This window comes from Oryctolagus cuniculus, chromosome 2, assembly GCF_964237555.1.
Source record: "Oryctolagus cuniculus chromosome 2, mOryCun1.1, whole genome shotgun sequence".
Classification (NCBI taxonomy): Eukaryota; Metazoa; Chordata; class Mammalia; order Lagomorpha; family Leporidae; genus Oryctolagus; species Oryctolagus cuniculus.
Window position 1 is genome coordinate 19,725,544 of NC_091433.1, and position 25,748 is coordinate 19,751,291.

Here is a 25,748-nt window from a genome sequence, read left to right on the forward strand (position 1 = left end):
ATGGGTAAAAGCAATACAGAGTAAATAAGCAGAGAATGGAAATATTTTTAACTCCCAAATTGAGCAAGCAACATTTGGATTAGGTTCACTGCCAGACTAACCAGATCAATGCTCCATGTTAAAAAATACAATCAAGGAATGATGGCATCGAAAACCTCTACTATAGTGAAGCAAGTCACTGGTACCAAAATCATGTTAGAACCTTGCAGAACCACTTAAGGAAGAGAAAAACAGAAATACCGCGAAGTTGCCTTTCATGCCCATCTGCATGTTAACACTAAGTAAGAATGGAAAACCACCAGAGCCACACCACTCAAAGTGCTCATGCTCAATACAGCATGTGCCTTCTAAACCTGGGATGAACATCACAGTCTTAGAACCATGCAGTCAAAGCCTCCAACATACGTAGATCCAAGCTGACACCCAGCCTAAGGAAAACAGCTAGGTACAGCAACGAATGCCAACTCTGCTGACAAATGGCCTTGTGGTCGTGGGCCTTCGTTCTTTACACTTTATATCTTTCACCTGTTAGGTCACACCCCCGATACTTCCACAACATGCAGGGAGGGGCCGGGAAAAAGGGAAGATCTCCCATGAGAGTGGCAGGAACCCAAGCACTTGAGACATCAGCACTTCTCAGGGTTGAGCTGGGACTCAAACCCTGGCACTCCAATATGGGAAGCCAGCAGGCCACGCAGTGGTTTAACTGCTGTGCCTAAAGAAAAGCCTGCCCTAGCCTCAGTTCTCGTGAACTAAGGAAAACAATGCAACCTGCTCTAGAGCTGAGAGCTGTGATGAACACTGAAGTCTTTCTGCTACGGCTGCTTTCTTGTTTCCTCCACCATGCCGATATCCCTTCTGGAGTATTCCTGTATCTTTCTTAGAAGATGACTTTGCCCAAAAGTTACTGATACTATTAAAAGTTCTCTATACCAGAAGTTAACTAAACCTACATTTTTCTGTGCTAAGAAAACAATGTGGGGGGAAACGTGGACATCAGAATGCTTTCCCCATCTCCGACACGTGAACAAAAGGTGACATGTGGAGACTCTTGAGCTGTGTATCACTTTTGAGACGCATCCAAGCAGTCAGCACTATCTGCACCAACTCTTTCCCTAAGGTAATGAAATCTGTAGAAGGAAACTCACACTTAATGCTCAGAAAATAACCTAAAAATCATCATTCCAGCCTCTCTCAAGTGTGAAAGGGTAAACAATAAGAAAATGAAATGAAAACTGTGAATTGTAAACTGTAAATGAAAACTGAAATTTCGTGACTACACACCACAGCCAAATAGAAAGCTTGTAAGAACTTTAAGATTTTTATCAGTGTTCAGGAGGCTTGTGAAGTGAGACTGCACACTAAAAAACAAGTACGCTACTGCTGCATATGCTGATTACCACCACAAATCAGAGAACTGTTGTTAGTTTGCTGCCCAAGGCTATCTATTATTCCTTAACAATCAGTGTGTTTAACACTGGGAAGTGTCCTCTGTACAGTGAATATTAGATTCTTTGCTAAGGCTCTGAATGGTGCTAGTACCCTAGAGATGAATTTATTCCCCAGAATCTAGGGCTAGTAGTTGTACTTCAGACAACCTAACATGAAACAACACACAATTCTGTAATTATTAAAACAAATTTCCACTCATTAACAGTCTTAAGTAATCATTTCCTAAAATTGAAAGTGCTGCAAGTCCCTGTGATCCTACTCAAGAATTGGCTAAGTCAAAATTTCTACTTCAAACCACTCAACAATTCATTATACAACCAGCAAACCCAGCGCTGAAATGAAACCTCTCAGCAAAGGCATCATATGTATTAATGAGAGAATACGTGTTCAGTGCCACAGGAACCTAGACATAAAATGCCCCTGCTTCCGGCTGAGTTTGTCGGTATAATTACCATGCAAAGCTAAATACACTGAGTGCGTTAAACCCAAAGTATAGACAAAGAACAGTTATTTTGCCTCGTCTTTCTTCTAAACGGCAAGATCTGAAAGGCGAAATGCCTACTTCACAACTGGGACCTGGGATATCATGTGTGTAAACACTAAAACAGCTATCTTGGAAGACTTCGAGTTTTTTACCACCACTTCATCTCTTGCTCTTGACTAATTCTTCATGTGGTTCAATCTCATTACCTGGGTTGTTATAAGACTTTTTTCTAAACGGCTTCAGTGTCTCCTCCCCTCTGATATCTGTCCTCCTTTTAGAAACTGGATTCACTCTTAACCTTCACTCAATTCCAACCTGAATTCACAGCCTCAGCCACCTTCACTCTGTAGCGAAGGTTTGGTGCTTTAGTCACACTAGACTCCTTGCTATCCTCCTAACATACACTAACTAAAAGTGGCCCAAAACCACAAACTATTTAAGAAAGCAAACGAGTAAACAAAAAGCAGAAAAATTAGACTTTATCAGTATTTAAAAGTTATCCAAACACACTTAGGAAAATGACAACACAAGCCAACAGACTACAAAACATTTTCTATAACACATATCTCAAAAAGGTTCAAAATTCTCTTAAAGGTTCCGAATAAACAACCTTTGGACTCAGTAATAACATGAATTATAAAAGGACAGAAATGTGATCACTTAATCTAAGAAATATGAATGGCAAACAAACATAAAAAAAACTTAACACCATTAATGCTTTATCTAAGTGAAATGTAAACTAAAACCACAATGAAGCATAACCACAAACCTACTCACTGGCTAAAATTTAAGATAAAACAAATTTAATTATGAAATGTTGTTGAGGATGCAGGACAAGGGAAGCATATACATTGCTGGAATAGAAAAACAAAACAGTACAGTATTTTGGAAAAATTCTTGGCTAGTTTTCATAAACACACACTAAATCACAAAACCTCATTATCTTCAGTTATTTATGCAAGAGAAACAAGAATCAATGTCAACATAAAGACCTGTACACAAATAGCCTACTAGAATCTAACACCTGGTAAATGTATAAACAAATACGGTCTACAATGGAGTACTATTATACAGCAATAAAAAAGAACATATTTACATACACAACGTGGATGAATCTCAAGAGCATTATTAAATGAAAGAAACCAGACACACAAATACTAAACACAGTTTGATTCCATTTCTATGAACTTCTGCAAAAAGCAAAATTAGTAGGCAGTTCAGTGATTGCCACATGAAGGGTATTAGCTGTAAAGGGAAATGTGGAAGATCTTTGGGTGATGGAAGTATTAAGTGTGATTAAACCATATACATTTCATCACACTTCATAAGCAGTAAATCTCTTTAAAAAGGTAGTTTACTGTATGTAGATTTAAGCAGAACTGTTTCCAAACCATGTGTCTTGGCTTGAAATGCTGCTCATCACCTGAGAAATCCTGAGTCTGTTGAAAGCCTAGGAATTGTCTGAGGTCCAACCAAAGTACTACCTTCTTCACATAATTTCTCCTGGTCACTTAACCCAGAAGCTGCAAATGGCCATCCACAATCCAACTTTAAGAGTTTGGGAAAAAAAATCTCAACTCTATGGAAATTTTACAGAACAAAAAATTCCCAGCTTTGTCTTCAGTACTATCTGGTAGTCGGACAGGGCAACAACTGGCTGGAGACAGGGAAGGAAGCTTATCCTAGACCCCAGTCAGGCTCTAAAACTCAATGGCTCACACTTTACAAGTTAGGTTACTTTTTTCCAACACTGTCCTGGCAGCTATTGGGGTGTGAATTTCCAAAACTTACCTAATTATGTCTTTCCTTCCCAATTTCTAATAGCACTCTAATCTTACCACATTCATTATACCTTGCTTTAATTTACAGATCTCTCTGCATTTTTTTAAAAATCCCAACCAGATTTTAAGTAACTTACCAATCTTTACAGTTTCACACAATGCCTTCCAGAGTTAGTTAATAAGTACCGCTCATGAATTTATACAGAAATATTACAAAGAAATAGCACCAAGTAAAATAAAAACTGTCAACAAGGTTACCTAAATGTGGTGTTCCCATATTTATGACTTGAGATCTCAAACAGCAAATACACTTACAAATATTCTACACAACGTAGCATCTTTCAAACAAATTTTTTAAATTCTAGGAAACTTGCCAAAACATAACTCCCAAGTTTGGGTTAAACTTAACTAGTGAAAGAGGTGGCTAAAGCGGGCTGCTTCATCTAGATTTAGTTCACGTACCCCAATAATGAACCCCTACAAAGAGTTCATCCAAAGAATTCACAATAAATGAAAAAATGTTCCCATAAGGTAGCCATGGTTATACTAATTACAAGTGACAGAAATTGGTTCTCAGTTTTCTTAGGGACCACTAAAAATGCCTGAGATTAGGAAACAACTCTAACATAAAGAAAAACTAAAAATCAAATCAATTCTAAGTAAATGATAAAAACTGCATCTAAGACAATGTGTAGGTTAATTTTTCACTATAAGAACTCCAAGACTATGAAGAAACATTTATACTTAAGACATTCCTATTGCACCTTTAATTCTTAAAACTGTTCTTCACTTTAATGTGGGGTGAAGTCTCCAAAAATTAACACTGCTGAAGGTCTGTGAAGGTCTTTGTTCTCAGCACTGAGCCACAAGGATCAAAAACTTTTATATAGTAATTAGATCCCTTCAACTCTTGAAAACTACGCTTTGGTAGCTTGAAGTGTCAATGTCACGTTGTGCTGTAATCATAGAAGCCAGTGGCAGGCCTGCTCTCCTGGGAAACCTATGTCCAAATAAGGTTGGCCCAGCTCAGATCACAGCATGGACAGCAATCCAGACACTATCTGGCAAAGGTTAACCAGGAGTGTGGAGGGGATCTAAAAGCATGTTAAAGAGGAAGGTTGGTTGAGGGAATGGCTACTCACCTCCAAACACCCCTCAAACAGCTTTATTTAACGACCTTTGCTCTACCAAAAATAATAATAAATCAGAAATAAGTAGTTACAGAGAAATACTGCTAGCTCAGAATTTCTAATGGAACTAAGACTTCAAAGGCAATGAAAGATTTTTCTTAAGTATCTGAGTAGAAAGGTGGCCATTAAAATAATTCCCCAATTCTCATAGGTAGGCCATAAACCTAAAATTCTAGGAATAAGTCATTATGAATATAAGAATTGAGTGTAGACTGCATCTTGTGTTTTGGATGCTAACTAAAGGCTGTACTATTTTTGAATAGGTTTTATCTTTTCCCATTTTTCATAAATTGTGTTAATTTCCTCAGCTTTCTCAATGTCAAAGGTTATATACTTAGCTGGCTTTCCTTATGTAACATTCACAGCAAAATTCAGCTTCCCTATTCTAAAAGAATGATATATAGACCCCCTTTGATAATCTTCAAAAATATTTTCTAAATATTATCTCAGAAGAAATTTTGAAATGTCGTTTTCTTGATCTATACCACAAAGAGATTATGTGGTAGGCACAATCGTGTTCACCTGCCGAGCTGGAGAACAGAAGTTCTAAAATCCATACCCTGGTTAATATCAGCCTAGCAAAACTGCACACACTGGGGTAGATGAAGAACAAAGCCAAGTTTACTCTTCTGATTCCATGGACATTCCCAATGTACACTCATCTCTTTCAAAATGGAAATAACACTTTTAATTCCTAGAACCTACAGATCCCAAACTTTGTTCTACCTATCCAAAATTCTATATGCCTCTGAATATATTTAAATCTTATTCCATTAACACTTTAAAAACTTTTAAAAGAGAGTCCAGAAATCAATCAGCACATTATTTGGTCTTCCAAATGAAAACAAGTGATTTAATATAAAATCTTAAATGGGCCTCATTAAATACCCCATTTTTTGTTCCAAAAGTGTTAAACTGTCAACTGCCTGATACAGGGAATGGAAGGCCAAAGAAACATTTTAACACATCATATGATTTTGTATAAAGAATGCAACTTCCAGCACTATGAGTTTAATGAAACGGATTGAGATCTATATGTGGTTCCCTCCTAATAGAAACAAATATGTTTTAGAGGCTAGAGTGCTTAAAATGTATATCTAAACATAATAAGACCTCATAAAAAGTGGCAACAAGATAATAAATTACAAACCTTAAAATATGAACTTTAAGAAAGGCAAAAAGAAAATGCTATCCTTTCATTAGTCTCTAGGGATCCAATTTCAAATGAATGCTATATGCTTTTTATCACATTATATCATGTCCTGGTTAATCTAACAAAGCGCTAAACTATGCTCTAATATTTTTTTAATGACTATCTAAGGGGTACTCTGCAGAAAGATGCTACATGTGTAATCGTAGTATAATTATAAGAAAAAAACAGAAAAGGCCCACTCTGGGGAAGAGAAGCAACTATACTACAGAGACTACAACAAAGATACCAGGGGGCTTTAACCAAAATTAGTATAAATAGACTTTATTGAAGTCAGTGCCTCTGTACTGAGACAGAAGATTGTGTCTACATAAGCACAAGTTGTAACATTTCACAACTTCTAAAAGGAATGTCAACAATTACAACGATCATGCATACCATGGTCGATAATCACATTTTAGAAGCATTTTCAACCATTTCTAAAGAAATGCTTGTAACATTGTTATATATAGAACTACTTTCAATAAACTGCAAAACATTGATCGACTTTTCCAGTATAAGCTACAGTGTCAACACAAAAGGGAGGCATAAATGTTTAATTTATGAAATCAGAATGGAATATTTACTGTAAAGAAAAATTAAAAAGCTTTCAAATAAAGGCCATTATTGAACCAACGTGAAGAGCACAACTTGAACTTTTGAGTTCATTCATCTTTTAAAGCTGTCCTCTGAATAACTTCAGTTCTAAGCATTGAATTCAGTACTGTGAATATTCCTTGGATTGAAGTTTGGCAATGATGCGGTCCAACTGTCTCTTTGCTTCACACTGTGGGAAATTGCTCATGTCATAATATTGAGGGGCAATTTTCACCAACCTGTCCAGAAGGGGGGGAAAAATTACTAAATTAACATTTATCAAAAGTAATGGAGTTGCTAAAAGGATAGGCATTATTCATTAACACACTGATGAAAAGGAAATCTAAAAATAAAATTCAATGATAAAACACAAACTTTCCAAAGGCCACTTTTAGAAATGTGTTATGTATTTTTTGCTAAGTTATGCATTTTTGATGGGCTTACCAAAAACTTAAAAAAAAAAAAAAACACTCCTTAGAGCTGTATTAATTAAAAACCCTTCCTTTATGTTAATGTAAGTAGAGTAACACATAGGATCACTGATTTCTTCATTGTGCTCTATCATATTATTTTGACCCAACTTGCTAAGGTGATAGAATAAGCTCCATAAGAAATACCTTCATATTTGAATGACTGGATCATCTCATTTTCAATGTTTTAATAACAAATATAACTCTAGTCTCAAAGAATGTAATGAAACATGAAATCTTTTATGAGGTTTAACATGCAATTTTTTTCCCAACAGATCATTTATGATAAAATGGTAATACTCTACACAATTTAAATGTCAGAAGTCATCAGTGTATGAAAGAAACCCCACAGTAGACAGTGACATCACCTAATAAGTCAGTGCTTTCCGTGTTACCACTCTTGCCTGACATTTGCCATCTTAAGTTACAGACAGAATGATTTCTAACAAAATTCATAAAAACAGAAACACCACGGAGGAGGAAGAGTTACTTGGTTAAAATAATCAGTTCTAACACATTTTGTAGAAAGATACAAAGAGTTTTCATTTTTATACTTAAATAACTCCTAAAACATCAGTACCTAATAACTGACACTACCAGCCATACCACCAAGCCAATTCCTAACCTGTCCACATGCTGGAGTACAATGTATTTCCCTACCTGAGGAGGAAACCAGGTTCCCCAATAAGTGAACAGAAGCCGAGAGTTAGATTCCACTTTGAAGGAGACACTAACAAGGTATTAGAACAAAAGGCGGGGCGCCGGATTCTGTCCCGGTTGCTCCTCTTCCAGTCCAGCTCTCTGCTGTGCCCCGGGAGTGCAGTGGAGGATGGCCCAAGTGCTTGGGCCCTGCACCCGCATGGGAGACCAGGAGGAAGCACCTGGCTCCTGGCTTCGGATCGGCACAGTGCACCGGCCGTAGTGGCCATTTGGGGGGTGAACCAACAGAAAAAGAAGACCTTTCTCTCGGTCTAACTCTGCCTGTCAAAAAAAAAAAAAAAAAAGAAGAAGAAGAAAAAGAAAAAGAAAGAACAAAAAGTGTGCTTACCATTCTGGCTTGATATCTGTACATGTCCGGATGTAATTCTTTGTTGTTAGAACAAACTCATTATAGAGCACCCATTCAGGCTTGTGATCAAGAACAGTAGAGGGATGCAGCTGAACCACCTGGTTGTCTTTCACAGTTAGGTAGTGCCCTGTCCGTTCTAGATGAGCCACCTGAAATCAAAGCCCAGGAAAATTAATGCAATGCCTCAGATGCACTAGGTTACAAAAGTGGTATAAAGCAACCTATATAATTAGAAATAGACCTGCCCCGTGTTTTGTTTTATATTCTATGTCTATACTTATTTAGCACTGCCCAAGATCAGCAAACTACAGCCTCAGCACCAAATCCAACTCAAACTTCTATTTCAAATGAGTTACGAATGGTTGAGATACATTTAAAGAATTGGAAGAAAAAAACTATCAAAAGAAAAACATCTAATGAAACATGAAAATGATATGAAATCCAAATTACAGTGTCCATAAGCAAAGTCTCACCAGAACACAGGCACACCCATTTGTCAGTGGCTGCTGTCATGCTACAAGGGCAGGCAGAGTTTAGTAGTTGTGACAGGGGACTAATGGGTCTAAAGAACCTCATATTTACTGTCTGATTCTTCCTTAGACTATCTCGAGCAAGCTCTTTAGCACCAGGTGCCAACTACAAAGAAGATGAACAATTACTGTAATATTCATGTCTAAGGTGAAAACTAGAGAGCAAAAATGAGGAGAGAAGCAACAATAAAGTGAGTAAAATAATGGAGAAAAAAGGTGCATGAGATTCTTTCCCACATTTTCCCATCTTGATTGGTGACACCCAGCTAATATTTAATTAACAAACACTGAAATGGATGACAATTTGTCTTCTCCAATTCTACAACCTGTTACATGAACAATGTGCATAAATAATAGAAAACTAACTTCATTTTAAAAAAATTTACTGGGGCCAGCACTGTGGCACAGCGAGCAAATATGCCACATGCAGTGCTGGCAACCCATATGGGCTCCAGTTCAAGTTCCAGCTGCTCCATTTCCAATCCAGCTCTCTGCTGTGGCCTGGGAAAGCAGTAGAAGACGGCCCAAGTCCTTGGGCCCCTGCACCCACATGGGAGACCCGGAAGAAGCTCCTGGCTTCTGATAGGCCAACTCTAGCTGTTGTGGCCAACTGGGGATTGAACCAGCAGATGGAAGACCTCTCTCTCTGACTCTCCTTTTTTAATTTTCAAATAAATAAATGTATCTTAGAAAGTAAATAAATAAATAAAAAATAAGCAGTTTAAAATAAAATTTACTAACAGGAACTAATCTGCAGGCTATTGCCACAAATTTTAATCTCAAGAATTAGAAACCTATAATACTTGAAACTAAAAAGTTGTTTTTTGATGATTATAAACAAATTTAAGTTATGTCAAAAACATGCATAAGTATATGAAATGAATACCAAAACCAAATACTGGAAAATTTAATACCTAATTGTTTTATTCTCCTAAGTAAACAAGCTTAAGATCAACATTCTTACAAAATTTTGCTTAAAATACAGAGTTCTCAATGAACTCTGATTTTCAAACACAGTACACCTTTAGGTCCACATTCTATCTACTGACCTCATTTGGCCCTAAGGCTGGTCATGGCTGGTCACATTTTGTTTAACAGACACAGTCAGAGATAGAGACAGAGAATGACCCACCAGGAATATAAAGAAGAAACAGTATCAATAACATCTCAAATAATAGAATGTTTTTCAACCTTATCATCAAAAAATTCTGGATTTTGTCAAATATAATTCTGTTCTAAACCCCTTAAAATAATTACTTCAGTTCCTATAAATCCCAATAATAGCACACTTAAAATGCCAGTGATTAGTCTGTAGAACTATAAATGTCTGAATATTTAGATTCTGAGGTGCTTAGTGAACTGTAGTTCTGGGTCCAACCAAACTGCTCTCTTTAGTGCTGTGCTATGACAATATATTTCCAATCAAGATCCAGATGCAAAGAAACTTCAAGACATTGTCAAAAGTCTTAAAGCTGAAAATCACAGTTATACCTGAAAATGGCTAAGGTGTCCACCTGGCATAAACAAAGGCTCCATTAATAAAGTAATTCTAGGGGCTCATATTGTGGCACAGTGTGTTAAATCACAGCTTGCAACACCAGCATCCTATGTAGGAACACCGGTTTGATTCCCAGCTGCTCCACTTCCACTTCCAATCCAGCTCCCAGCTAATATGCTGGGAAAGCATCAGAAATGGCAAGAGTACTTGGAACCTAGCCACCCATGTGGGAGATCCAGATGTAGTTCCACGCTGCTGGCTTCCCAGGCCACTGTAGACATATGGGGAGTGAACCAGGAAATGGAAGTAGCCTGTCTCTCTCTCTTTCCCCTTCTCTATCATTCTTTCATAAATATAAAATATTTTAAAGAGGAAAGTACACACTGCCAAACACTGCCACCTCAATAATAAACAAATACCTACTACGAAATACGTTGTTTTGAAATTGATTCCTACTTAACTAGATTTCAAATTTTTGCCACTGAAGGCATCATTTTGCTATTTACTAAACATACAGTTTTGGAGTGAATTAACTCATTCAAAGAAACTGGAGGAGGGCAAGCATTTGATGCTGCGGTCATGACAATCACTCCATACTGGAATGCCTGGGTTTGAGTCTCAACTGCTCTGGATTTCAGCTTTCTGGTAAGGCACAATCTGAGCGGCAGCAGGTACTTGGTCCAGTCTGGCCCAGCCCTAGCTACTGCAGGCATCTGGGAAGTAAACCAGCAGGCAGGAGATCTCCTTCTCTTTGCCTTTCAAATAAAAACAATAAAATAAAAAACTGGATGAAACATTAAAGATTGATTTTCACAGGTGTTCTGAAATTTCTGTTTTAAGTAAATCCAATATCTCTTAATAGAAATCAAACCATTATCATACAAACGTTTCATTACGTATTTCTGTATTAGCCACATACCTGCATAAAATACCCAGTAACCAAAGCTTTTCTTATATTAATATAATAGTCCCTGCTTGTAAAATCAGTACTTCGACGAGGCAAGTTAAATCTGTCCATAATTCGCGATAGCTGCTGGCGTACATTGTCTGCAGACATCAGGGACCTGTAGTTAATGAAGTTGTCATAACACCACTGAACCGATTCATGATCTAAAAAGTTGAGAGAAGGAGAGAGAATGGTCATGAATCATCCATATAGGAATATTTTCTAATGAAGAAAAAAAACTACTGTAAAAAATAAGTTAAATAATCCAGAAAGTAAGTTTACTCACATCATTTTCTTTCAATGAACTATAGTATTACCAACATTCCTAAAAATCAGTAGTATAGTTCAAAAGTCAGAAATACTATCAAGGTTCTTGACTATTAAATATAGCAAATTAAGGACTTTAACTAAACTTTTTTTTAGTGAGATAGTTAGTTTACCCATTAATATCTACCTGTTTCCAATAGATGGTATAACAGAAGTGGGTTTGGGGAATTTGGTAAAATGCCAGCCATGTCTTGCTCATTTTCAAAGAAAGCACAGTGTTAGATTAAGATCATATACAACATCAAAGTTATGAAGGAAACTTCAAAGGACTGCTGTGTATGTACTTTAGTTATGCCTGACTTAGAGCACTCCAAAATCTCAAGAGGCTAAAATGTTATTGTGATACACATGCCTCTGAGCAATGAACAGGCAAGGTCTGAAACACGAGTGATAAAGTGTACAAGGCAATCTGGAACCACCACTCATGTTTAATAAATAAGGCCCATGTTCAAGCTATGCACTTTAAGTAATTTCATTACATGTGTTATCAAAATGATAGTATTTCTCTACTAATGAATCCTTGATAAGCCTCCAAGTAACCCAGTGATGTTCATCTAAAGGAAAAGCTCAAACTGTAGCCTCATGAAAAACACTGCAGTGACATCTTCACGCCCTAAAGACAGCCAGAACAGACTTCATCATTTGCTTCAGGTTTCAAAATAAACAATACTGAGTATTCGAAGATGGGAACAGAGTGAGGCACAAAAATTAAAACTATGTTGCTCTTTCTCCAATTACTGTGATAAACCCTTATCTTTGGCATTTTCTTTCTCCCTGGTTGTAGGATTCTACCCCTTGTAATGTACAACTTTTTCTTACGAATTTAGAGAAACAATGTATAAATCAGGTATTAGCCATATAAAACGCACTTCCATTTGAGAAAACAAAAGATGGGGAAGGACACAGATGTTCACAATAAAGAATACGATTACATGCTGAAGCATCCACCAATTAACCCATTTAGAATGGGAAGTAAAAAGCGTCCATCTGAAGTTGTTGGCATTTAAAAACAAGACACTGAGGGTTTTTTTTGTTTATTCTGATATTATGCAACAAGCTGAAAGGCATATAAAAAAGCTTTTGAAAAGTTGTTCATTTGTGACTCTGGCCTGCAATGTAGCTTTCTTGAAGTTCTAAACTTTGGCTGGCACCGCAGCTCACTAGGCTAATCCTCCACCTGCGGCGCCGGCACCCCGGGTTCTAGTCCCGGTTGCTCCTCTTCCAGTCCAGCTATCTGCTGTGCCACGGGAAGGCAGTGGAGAATGGCCCGAGTCCTTGGGCCCTGCACCCGCATGGGAGACCAGGAGGAAGCACCTGGCTCCTGGCTTCAGATCAGCGCAGCACACTGGCCGTAACGGCCATTTGGGGGGTGAACCAATGGAAAAGAAGACCCTTCTCTCTAACTATGCCTCTCAAAAAAAAAAAAATTCTTCTAATTATTACACTGAGATTTTAATGGAAAATAGACACATAGTTCTAAAACCTTATCAATCTCAAATTTCATTTTCAAAGCACAATTATGAAATTGAAATATACTGCTGTGCTTTGTTATCAAAAGCTTAATTTTTAAACATCATTTTACAGTTACAGGGTTAAAAAAAAATGCTGGTCCCTCCAACAGCTGTTCATTATCACTTAAAACAGTATCTTAATATCAAAGGAGATTTTAAGAAACAACGATTTACATGAATGTGCCCAACTCCTTCCCCCTTAGAGGGGCTGGTTTATGTAGTCTGTTGCTAGGTACTGTGCCTCATGGTCACTCAGTATGGTACTTAGCAGCAAACAGGCATATAGTTTCTCCTGATACACCAAAGTGAAAAGGTTCCATTTTAGGGGCATAAATATAATTTTTGAGACAATAAAAATCAATTATAAATGTATCACTAGGCACAAAATGTGAACATCAATAAGCTAATTTCTAACTAGCAGAAATCACAAAGTAAGAATGAATGTGATACCACACTTTTGGAGCAGGGCAATCAATGTCTGAATAGGGACCATCATTAGGTCAGCCTACAGACATGCAGAAATCAAACCTTCTGCACATCCTGGTACATCCATTCTGTATTTTTTTCCTCTCATTTTTGTCAATGATACACTCTAAAAACATAATGATTTTTATGTTTTCTAATTTTCAAATAACTAAACATTTTTTAGGCCCCTAAATACTCAGATAACATGAACTAAAGCTAGAAAAATATTTTATTGTGTATCCACAGCAGAACTTATTGAAGCACCTTTCTACTGCTGGCTATTTAGGTAGTTTCCACTTCATAGTAACCTAAGTAATTCTGGGTCAGAAAACTTTAATCACGATACCCACCAAAAAAAAAAAAAAAAAGCCACACACCCTTCCTAGGTTATTTCTGAATCAAAGGGTACAAAGTTGTTAAGGTTCCCAGCATTATGAAATTTTTCATAAAGACCACATAGATTCTGAGTTCCACCTAAATTGTTTAATATTGTTCTACTAGTCCTTCTTACACAGTTTAGGGATTTTTTTTTTCTTTAATCTTTGTCAATGTTATAGGTGAGAAAATGACACCTTTCAATTACGTATTTCTTGAGCTAATAGAAAAATTAAATCTCTTTACCCCCATACTTTTTAAAAGCCTACGAACTACCATTCACATCTATTACTAATTTCTCTTTTTAGCTGTATTTTAATGTAAAGAAATTTTAAAATGTTAAGAGTAACGACTGCATAAATGCTTGCAAAATTCAAAATATATGGAAATAAGCAGTTTAAGTAAGTATCAAAATTTTTATTTTAGTAGTACTATAAGTCTTTCCTTTTTATCTCTGTTATTTTCCAGGTTTTCTATAAACAGTGCTTTTCTTCTTGATTATAGATACAAACAAGTCTGAAAAAGATTTAGCGATTTCTATTTTAAATGCTAGTCAGGAATTTTTCTGAAGTACCTCTGGGTTCCTAATGTAAAGTTGTCATGGATAATAAATGAAAGTAAAATGAAGAAACAACATGCATGCTGCTAGTGACATTTAGACAAAGGAGTATACCTTCAATCTAATTTACACTTACTTTGTTTAAAAGCATGGTAGACATTCAGCAGTGTCAGATGATCTCCATCAATGTGGGCAAATCTCATCTTGGCCTCATCTGCAGCTTTCTTGGCCTCCGTGGGGCGAACAAAACACTGTGGGACTAAACAAGGTTGGTATGGGCCCAACACAAACGCCCATATCGATGAGTCACGCATTCACAGATAGAGGAACAAGGCCTAGCTAGGTCAGTTCACAGAGCATAGGGCAGGGCAGGATGGCCTCCAACTGCATCTTGGACTGTTTACTACCTTGATTTGGTACATCAACACCTAACCACATCTGTAAGACAAGAGGGTTTCAAAGCTACAGAGTACCTCATTATTTTAACTAAATCTAAAAAGGCATCAAAACAGCTATTCTGAAGGCCATCAAGATCCTAGGAAGCTCAACTTATTTCAAAAACCAGTGCTGATAGCTCTACCAAAAAACACAATTACAACATCAATAGCTAACTCTAATTTTTCAAAACACCATTCATCAAATCCACTCAATGGCTGTGAAAGTTAGGAAGTTATGCTTGCCCACTGTAAAGCTAAAAACAATTTTGCAACCAATCTACTGTCACATTTCTATTAGAATATTTTTGCCTTAATGCTATGGCTATTACCAACTGGCAGGTATCACTATTAGCACCGGTGAGCAGAAGCATATGAAAACATCAAAATATGATGAAATCTTGGGTTTTGATGATAGCAGTAGTGGTGGAAGGTTAAAAACCGCCTCTGAATTAATAAAATTCAAAAAGGCTAGGATATTCAGCCTAGTGTTCCAGCACTTTAAAAAGTCCCAAGTTTAAAAAAAAAAAAAAGAACTTAGTTGAATCAAAACCTCAATATAAAATTAAAATCCAGTATTAAAAAGGTTGACAATTAGTCTAAAACAGTCATTATTTCAAAGGTCATCAAAATATTTAACTACAATATTTTAGAGCCTCATTAGTGATTCACATAATACTTTTAAGTTGTTACAAAGCGTGCACTACATTTTTTTAAAATACAACTTTCCTTAATTCACTTTAGCAATTCCACAGTCATAAAAGCAGTACGAAAATAAAAATATTTAACAGCTTGGGACTTTCTCAACACATTTTTAAATCTCTTAAAACCTTGTCAATGAAAGTCATAAGTTATTAGCTCAGATAGAAGATAATGGGAATAATTGACAACAAAATCAAATACAGTATCCAGTTACTCTTTCCCATACAGTTTCCCCATGAATGCCAGAGTAGCCAAATAGACAACGAGACATGATCACAGTGGATATTAAAAGTCTTGCTTAATGTAACTGAAGCAAGGTAATTCATAAAAGTACAGAAAATTCTAATAGCCATGTTACTGTGAACTACCCACCAGATTTAAGTGGGAATGCGTAAGTAGCACTCCGTAAGGCCCCTGATTTGCATGGTTATATCAGGACCTCAAAACTTCAGAGAAACAATTTGAAAGGAAAACAATGCATTATAAGCTCAGCAAACTGTTTTGGTTCTATGACCTTTTCCTCACCCCTTATTTTTTAAACACTTTTCCCACAAATGGCCTGTTTAAAAATTGCTGCACATAAATGCTTATTCTCTTGATGTGCTTAAGCTGACCACCAATAAACTGTTTTTCCTAACTACTCTTACAAATAAGAAGAAGATGTAGCTGAAGACTTCAACCTCACACAAAGACCAATTTTTTAAAGGGCTAAGCACTCTAACTGAAACAATGACAATTATATAGTATGTCTGAGAAGAGAAGCTGGAAGAATAAAAACTGGGCGGATAATAAGTACACAAATAATCTTGCCCCACACTCTCTGAAACTAATCTTGGGAGAATCTAACGAAACTGGTAAGAAAGGCAGACAACAACCTACCACCACCTCCGCAAACAAAACTACAATTTAATAAAATATTTCGATACTGCCCTGCCCATCTGCTCTGAGTCTGATCAGTCATAACTCTGCAAGAAAACATTTTAGCTAGTTCTTAAATTAAAAAAATTCACACCATTAGAATAGTTCATACATCTACACTAAGCCGTAATGATGTATTTAGAAATTTTTCAAGTTATCTTTTAATTACATAGAAGATTGTGAATTATTTGCAGCATTAAGTAATTAAGACCAATAAACCACTCTGGGATTAGAATCAGTTGTGTTCAGCTGTACACGTAGTAGCATAGAACATTCTAATGAACAGTAAAAACCTACTTATTCTTAGTAAGAATCATCATATGTTGACTTATTTCTTCTCTTTTTTGCAAAAGCTAATTTCTAAGTTACTAACCATTTGCGGATTGAATTTTATTGCTACTAAAAATAATTCCTGGGGCTGACGCTGTGGTACAGTGGCTTAAGGCCCTGGCCTGCAGCACCGGCATCCCATATGGATGCCAGTTCGAGACACAGCTGCTCCACTTCTGATCCAGCTCTCTGCTACGGCCTGGGAAAGCAATGGAAGATGGCCCAAGTCATTGGGCCCCTTGCACCAACATGGAAGAACTGGAAGAAGCTGCTGGCTCCTGGCTTCGGATCGGTGCAGCTCAGGCCATTGCAGCCAATTGGGGAGTGAACTAACGGATGGAAGACCTCTCTCTGTGTAACTGCTTCTCCTCTCTCTGTGTAACTCTGACATTCAAATAAATAAATAAATCACTCTTAAAAAAAAATACTTTCTTCTTTTAAATTAGCAATTTTATCTATTAGATACATTTCTTTCACTAAGTGTTTTTCTGTCATTGTAAAAAATACCGGTATTAGACTAGATTTTAAGTATGAAATTATACATTACTATTTCTATTTACTTGAATCTAAATTTGGAATTCATGCTTTACTGTCACTGGAATATGTTATCTATACATAAAGAAAGGCTCAAGTTGAAATTAAGTGTAGTTTGTGTCTGTCACAGGCTCACTTAATAGGTGCCAAGTACTAAAAAAAAAAAAAAAAAGTTTCTGTACTCTAATAAACTAAGATAGCACTGATGGACCTAACGAAGAATTCAGCTACAACTGTATTCAAGCTGATTTTTATTTGCACTCACAAGAGAGCCAATGTTTTACTCTGTTTTGTGCACAATGTGGTACTTTACTTTTGCATATCCTATGTCATTATGCAGCTATTTACAAGGTATTTAGGAAACAAAATGAGATCCTGAAAGCCAGCTATAAAATCCACTATCATACTAAACAGTAAAAACCAAAAATTAAAGTGAAGTCCACCCAAACTTTGTAGAGCTGGGCTTTTTTTAGTTCTGTTCCCTCTATTACCTGACAACATAGCAGTAATAGATAGGACCTCATTAGAACAGTTGTAGTCACAACTTGCAATAACCATTTTAGCGAGCTGTGGATCTAGTGGAAATTCTGCCATCATGGATCCCAATTCAGTCAGATCTCCATCATCATTTAAAGCAGCCAGATAATTCAAAAGTTCTAGGGCTCGCATCAGAGTTTCAGGAGCTAGAGGGAAAAATACAATCTGTCAGACAACTTGCCCTAAGCAAGCAAAAATGTGACAAAAAAACAAACGATTGCAAGCCACCTCATTTTTCATTCTACAGTGGACCAAACTCAAAATTCAAATTGTCATCAAATTCAATTACACAGCTATAACAAACAATGAATCATAAAAACTGCAAAATTTTCCTGTAAACTGTCTTCTCCCAAAATATATTATATAATTGCTAATTCACCAATCCATTTATTAAACTTTTTCCCAAAGTTAAGTTAGAGAATTTAATTCTTGTATTTTCATGGCTAATTAACCTGAATTCTAGAGAAAGTTCTGAAGAAAAAAAGGTCATATCAATTTTGGCTAAAAAATCTGTTAAAATGTACTTGATAGGTCATACCTGGTGGATCCATAAAATCAAAATGCACCAAATCATCAATACCCAGTTTCTTCAACTGTAACACAACTGATCCTAAATTGGAACGCAAAATCTCAGGATAGGTGTTATCCTAGCAAACAAAACAAAAGTTTGTTTGTTAAACATTCCTTAATACTCCTGCTCCTGAAAACAAAACCTATGCTTACTGCCTCCTCAGTTATTATGTTGGCACTATTTCTACACCACTGTCTAGAAGAGAAAAATTCTTGCAGGCCAGACTAAAGAAATCAGAAACCTTTCCTTAAACTATCTTTACAGTGTTTGGTGTTGTCCCACTTCAGATCTGTAAAAAGAACTGTACTGGTAGATCATCATAAATCTAAGGCATTCATGGCCCTCAGATCGAAGACATAAATGAAGTAATTCTCTTCTGGTAGCAAATTCAACATAACCTTGCGAACCAAAAGGCAGGACACAGCAGCACTCCTTACCTGCATCTCTGTCTTATAAGCTTTCTCTGTGTACAGCCGGAAGCACTTCCCAGGGCGGGTGCGTCCAGCTCTACCAGCCCTTTGCTGCGCAGAAGCTTTACTGATTGCTGTCACTAAGAGAGACTCAACTCTGATTCGAGGATTGTATACCTATTAGAACAGAAATCATGTAAGATTCTTTATTTAAGGGAGTGTTTCTTTAAATATAAAACTGTTATCCAAGTTTATGATTACTCGGGATCACACGCCAAGTGCATGATAGGTCCCAAAATAAAAAAATAGTATTGATATCTGCCATAAATCACACTACCACAGGAACAGGCCCAAGCTTAACGTTCAGGTATTCTGACAGATTCAAGTTAACAAAAAAGCTTGACTTCTCATAGAAATGGCTAAAAAAATTACTCCTCCTAATTTAAAGTAACTTCAGGGGCTGGCGCTGTGGCATAGCGGGTAAAGCCGCGGCCTGCAGCACCAGCTGGAATCCCCGCTGCTCCACTTTTGATTCAGCTCTTTGCTAATGTACCTGGGAAAACAGCAGAAAGATGGCCTAAGTCCTTGGGCCCCTGCACCAACACGGGAAACCCAGAAGGTGGTCCTGGCTCTTGGCTTCAGCCTGGCCCACCCCAGTTGTTGTGGCCATTTGGGCAGTCAACAGTGGATGGAAAATTTGTCTGTCTCTCCTCTCCCCCTCCTCTCTCTCAAATAAATAAATCTTTAAAAATAAATGAATAAAGTAACTTCATCTCTACCTAGTTTTACCTAGTGTCACAATTTTTAAATGCTGGACAGTGAAGGATACAACACCTAATGTTGAATGGACATAGAAAAATACTTCTGGCTTTGTCTCTAGGACAAACTGCAATCTTTTTACCAGGGAAGATTTCCATCAATAATCTGATATACAATCACATATCACAAGAAGACATTTTGGTCTTCGACTGACCACACACACTATACAAGTCCTAGTGAAATTCTTTTGCCTGGCAATGTTAAAGTCATCTTACTTTATGTTAAGAACACACTACAATGTTTGCACAATGACAAAACCGCCTAACAATGCAATTCTCTAGACATCTTTCTGCTGTTAAGCAACAGGACTAACCTTACAAAATGCTATCAATTTACCCCATAAATGTTTCAAAACACTCATCCACTACCATCAAACAAAGCAACTCTAAGGACATTTTTTAAAGTCTAAGCTTAAACAATAAACAATGCCTTCATTTTTAAGAGTCATCTAGAACACAAAGGGTTCAGATGGCAGAAACCTGAAAACGAAAGAAAACAGCCAACAATTCGCAAAAGTAAATTTAACTTATTAAATAACTGAATGGTTATCAGGAGGCAACAGTAATGCAGTCACTAAAATACATACCTTTTGTTTTGCAAATCCAGGATCAATCACGAACACCACACCATCTATTGTCAAAGATGTCTCTGCAATGTTAGTTGACACAACAACCTGTGAAGAAACAGGTACAACAGGCAAAATTAACATGACATTTAAGATTACCTTCACTAGCACCAGGACTTTCAAACCTCTAAATAAACAAGACCAGGTTTGATCTTCTGTGGTCAATATTTTAAAAGATAAATTAAAATCTAAGAATTCAGATTTTTATTTAGCTCCTAATAGCAATTTACTTTTCCTACAAAGTCTTGTTTCAGGTTGGCACTCGACTACATTATGTGTCAAGTATTCAAATAGAAAGACAGCACAAAAAGAAAAACACTAATACGAAAATACCTTACGGAATGTCTTTCATATAAAACATTCCTTAATATCAAAACATCACTCACATGTGTATCTTTCAGTTTTCAGGTAATATTCAAAAGAAAACTTTGTACTTTATATCACAGAAAATGAACATTTTAAACAAAATGACACATGGGAAAAATTCAATTAGTGATCCTGTAAGAACTGGCAGATCACCAGAATCAAATGTAGATGTTTTGGAAAATAGTTTCATATGGATGAGACATGTTATTGTATACAAAGCCAACTGACTTTTTATCAACATGGAATAATGGTTAAAATATTTACTTATAATAGGATTGTTTATGCACTGTTTCACTTTCAGAACTGTTCAGGAACTTGGTTTAAGGACTTCAAAATGTGATACATATAATCATTTCCTCTTTTAAAAATGGGAAATAAGTATTCCTCATTAGTGTTTTTACCCACAACATGAGATTTTCAGGAACAAGTTATTGACATTCCTTTGGAGATGCCTGATATACCAGCAGTTGACACAGGAGAGGAATAAGATAGCCTGTTCTTCCAGAGCCTTTACAGTTTGTATGGAAAGATTAGACATGGACAGAGTGTAAATGACACCAAAGATGTGCTGTGAGGTTGAAAAAGGGTTTACCTCCACCACAGAGAAGACAAGGACAGCTTTACCGAGAAAATGGCATTTAGGACAGTACTCTCAATTAAGATGAGAAATACTCACAACAAGAGAAAAGGCAAAAACATTAGCAATAGAAGCTTCAGCCTAAACAGGGCATTATGGGCACAAATGTCTACAGGCATATGTTGGAAATGAACTTATATTTATCTTCATTAAAAAATTAGTTTTGTAAGTCAAATGACTTCAAAAACTCATGGATTTATGTTCTATTACCTCTTTTACTTAAAATAGTATTAACATTTAATGTGGGTGTTTGGTGCAGTTAAGCATGTGTTCCAGAAAACCTGCATCCTGTACCATAATGCCACTTGGTCCAGCCACTGGGTTTCTGATCCAGATCAGGCTGGATCAGAATGCGACCTGGGTGGCAGCAGATGATAACCAAGTTACTTGTGTTTCTGCTACTCAAGTGGGAAACATGAATTAAATTTCAGGCTCCTGGCTTCGACCTGGCAACAACCAGCTGTTATGGGCAAGTGGAGAACGAACCAGTGGATGAAAGATCTTCCTGTCGCCCTGTCACTCTGCTTTTCAAATAAATAAAAATTTAAAAACTACTAAATCATATAATACCCTTTCTCCATGATATAAACATTCTAAGACTCCTAGTACATGTCTGAAATCCTGCATAGCAGCAGGTGCAGAAACAGATTATCAACAGCATCCACGGGGCCAGTGCTGTGGCAGAGGGTTAATGTCCCGGCATCCCATATGAACACCAGTTTCAGTCCCAGCTGCTCCAATCCAGCTCTCAGCTATGCCCTGCAAAAGCTGAAGATTGCCTAAGTGCTTGGGCTCCTGCACCCATTTGGGAAACTGGGAAGAAGCTCCTGGTTCCTGGCTTCAGATCAGCTCAGCTCTGGACATCGTGGCCATTTGGGGAGTGAATCAGCAGATGGAAGATCTCTCTATGTAACTCTTTCAAATAAAATAAACCTAGCAAAATAAAATAATTAGGACAACACATTGTAATAAATTACCAGCATCACCACTCTTGCACTTCAGGTACCATTATCAAGAGAAATGACGGTGAGCTGAACACAAGTACTGTGACACACCTGGACAGTCAATCTGATAACCAAGATGCTAACAAATGACTAATGGGCAGTGTGCCACGTGGATATGTTGGATAGAACAAGATCTCATCACAGTGCACATAATTTCAGGCTTAGCAATTATTTCTGGAATTTCCATGTTATATTTTTGGATGGTGGTTTATCACAGATCACCAAAATCCAGAAAAACAAAACCAAAGATTAAGGGGAGACGGGGGGGGCTACCGCATTTGATTTCTCTCCACAAGATAATTTGATTGTACACGTACGATTCCACAAGTGTTTAAGATTCGAGTGATCGTGCCAACTTGGCAAGTTCCAAGACACTATTAACAGTCTATGTCAGTAAAATACCAAACCCCAAAATATGAATATTGAATGTGTCCTTAAAATTATTTTGGGGGCCAGCGCAATGGTGCAGTAGGTTAATCCTTCGCCTGTGGCACCGGCATCCCATTTGGGCACCGGTTCTAGTCCTGGCTGCCCCTCTTCCAGTCTAGCTCTCAGAGAGCAGTGGAGGATGGCCCAGGTCCTTGGGCCCCTGCACCCACGTGGGAGACCAAGAGGAGACAGCTGGCTCCTGGCTTCACATTGACGCAGCCATTTGAGGAGTGAACCAACAGAAGGAAGACCTTTCTCTGTCTCTCCCTCTCACTGTCTGTAACTCTACCTCTCAAGTAAAATAAATAAAATCTTAAAAAAATATATGATTTTGGTGTGTTCGACACAAGGCTTAATAACAGAGGCATCAAAATGTTTTAATGCTTACCTATTCATTTTTATTTATTTGAAAGGCAGAGTGACAGAGACAATTCCATCTACTGGTTCATCCTGCAACAGCCACAGTTGAGGAAAACCCAAGGCCAGGAGCCAGGAACTCCATCAAGGATCAAGGTCTCCCACAGGGCTGCCAGAAGGGACTCAAACTGAGCCATCATCTGTGGCCTCTCAAGCTTGTTACCAGGAAGCTGGTTCAGGGAGAGGCAGAGGTGGAAAGGTGGAACTAAATCCTAGGCAAGGGGCAGTGTTGTGGTACAGTGGGTAAAGCAGCCACCAATGCTGGCAATGCTCTGCTCTCTGAGTTTATTTCATGCTGTATATAATATATATTTAAAATATATATTTTATGTAATAATTGATTATAAATAATATTTTAAAATAAAATACTTATATTTAAAATATTTATATAATATATATTTCCATTTCAGGAAAGACATGGTAATTCTTTAGTGGTGGCAGAATTAAGCATTGGCCCTTTGTCCTCTATTTTCAAAATCTAAGCAGGATATTATAAAATTAGAGCACTGGGAACAGGAAAAGAGCAATTGAATGGCGTTTCTTCCTGCTCTAGTATCAAACCACTTTCTCTCCATAACCTGAGTCCATTTGAGCTCGTGCCCCTCCTTCTCTTCCAAAATCACCCAGTTCCCTTTCCTGTTTTACAAGGGACTATGTTACTTGTCCATCTTGCCTGCCAACCAATGGTCTGACAGAAGCATTTTCCATCTACCTCACGGTTTCAGCTTAAAACTCTGTCTAGGAAGCCGTCCTTCTAGGCACTGTAAAGACATACTTTGTACAAATTTTAACTTTCTGCTTAAACATCCTGGGTCTCTGATTTTTCTCATAATGTTGCCCTAAATGCCATGAAAATCCTCCCTCACTCTTCCTGGGATCATCCAGGGAGGCTATCAGAGGGCTCTTTTCAAATTCTAGGATAAAGCTGACTCATGCCAAGAGAAAGCATGATTTCCCAGCTTTAGCTGAAGTATCATGAATGAATGAATGAAGGGATTAGAAAGAGAACCCAAGATGAGCCCGAACCCTGGGGATGGCAATGTCGTTTCTTCAGCTGAGGCCACACTGGATAGCTAGCTATTGCTAAGATATTCTTTTCAGTAAAATAAAATTCTCCTCAGCATTGTAAGGATTTACAAGTAAAAACAAACAAATAAGAAGAAAGAAAAGGTCAGAAATCCAATTCTGCTTCATAGGTTTAAGTTGCAAATTTTTTTTAATTTATTTTTATTTATTTGAAAGTTGGAGTTACACAGAGAGGTCTTCCATCTGTTAAATTCACTCCCCAGCTGGCCGCATTGGCCAGAGTTGCACCAATCCGAGGCCAGGAGCCAAGAACTTACTCTGGGCCTCCCATGTGGGTACAGGGGCCCAAGGACCTGAGCCAGCCTCCACTGCTTTCCCAGGCTATAGCAGAGAGCTGGATCGTAAGTGGAGCAGCCGGGATTCACACTGGTGCCCACATGGGATGCGGGCACCACAGGCGCCGGCCCCTTAAGTTGCAGATTCTGCAAAATGCATCCTCTGTTATACCGGCACCACAGTAATTCTAAATTTCCAAAATACTAATAATTAACAAATCAAAGGGCTCAGATGTGAATTTTAGTAAGTATGGGCTCATTATTATAGTAACTCAACAGAATGAGGAGAACTACATGAAAAGCATAAATGCAGATCTTATGTATGCCAATTTTACTCAATGGCAAATAAACTTAACATCGACAAATGCAGATATACAAAGCACACATGAGTTCAAGACAAATCGAGCTCTTTAAATGGTGCTTGGAGAAGGCATTAAATTCCTCTGTACTATAAAAATAAGAAATAGGTAATATATATTCCTGTTGATATGGAATGGAAATAAAGTCAAAAGAAAACAAATGAACCTCAAAATTTTAGTGATATCACTTAAAGTGTCAAAGCAACCCCCTAAAGCTCAGAAGATATACTAACATGACAAAACTTTTTGCAAGTTCCAGAGACAGCACTATGATAAGAAAATTAAAAATTTAATATAATGAAGTTATACATCATTTTTTAAAAATGCCAACTTACTATACTTGAAAATCTAAGAAAATCCAAACTTTTTTTTTCTGTTAATTTACATTCCACTAGGCTGGTACTGCATATCCACACACTAACTTCTTTCCTCAATTTGAAAAATATATCTGGTTCTCTTGAGTTTTACACAGCCATGTAAAATATAATATGCCATCACATCCTACATTCCCTATAATCATCAAAAAAGGCAAAAAACATAAAGTAAACATTAGCCATTATAAATACAGAAGAAATCAATGGATTCCAATTTTGACTAACGAAGTTTAAGTCAGAGAAGCTTTTTTCTATATGAATAAACAAGAAATTTTAGTGGTTACCAGAGCCCGGTAAGTTATTACCTTATATACATCAAGCTTAATCCTTGGCAATTTCCCAAAATAATAAAGACGAGATTAAGACTATCACCAAAATTCACATGCAGCTAGTGTGTATACACATTAAAAACTAATAAATAGCTAGGTCTTAAAGTCAAGATCACTGTTGTTCTAGATCTAAAATTTAGAAACAATGT

The 25,748-nt window shown here is 37.1% G+C and overlaps 1 protein-coding gene across 1 annotated transcript in view; it reads right to left on the minus strand.

Annotated features, from left to right (window-relative positions):
• Positions 1-6,365: 6,365 nt before the first annotated feature.
• Positions 6,366-25,748, minus strand: part of DHX15 (DEAH-box helicase 15) — a 56,410-nt gene continuing 37,027 nt past the window's right edge. The window contains exons 7-14 of the mRNA XM_002709378.5: positions 20,285-20,371; positions 18,907-19,056; positions 18,437-18,545; positions 17,853-18,044; positions 14,580-14,702; positions 11,180-11,370; positions 8,212-8,381; positions 6,366-6,932 (exon numbers count right to left, since the gene is read on the minus strand). Coding sequence (XP_002709424.1) covers positions 6,815-6,932; positions 8,212-8,381; positions 11,180-11,370; positions 14,580-14,702; positions 17,853-18,044; positions 18,437-18,545; positions 18,907-19,056; positions 20,285-20,371 — 1,140 coding nt within the window. The 3' untranslated portion in view covers positions 6,366-6,814. The remainder of the gene's footprint in view (positions 6,933-8,211; positions 8,382-11,179; positions 11,371-14,579; positions 14,703-17,852; positions 18,045-18,436; positions 18,546-18,906; positions 19,057-20,284; positions 20,372-25,748) is intronic.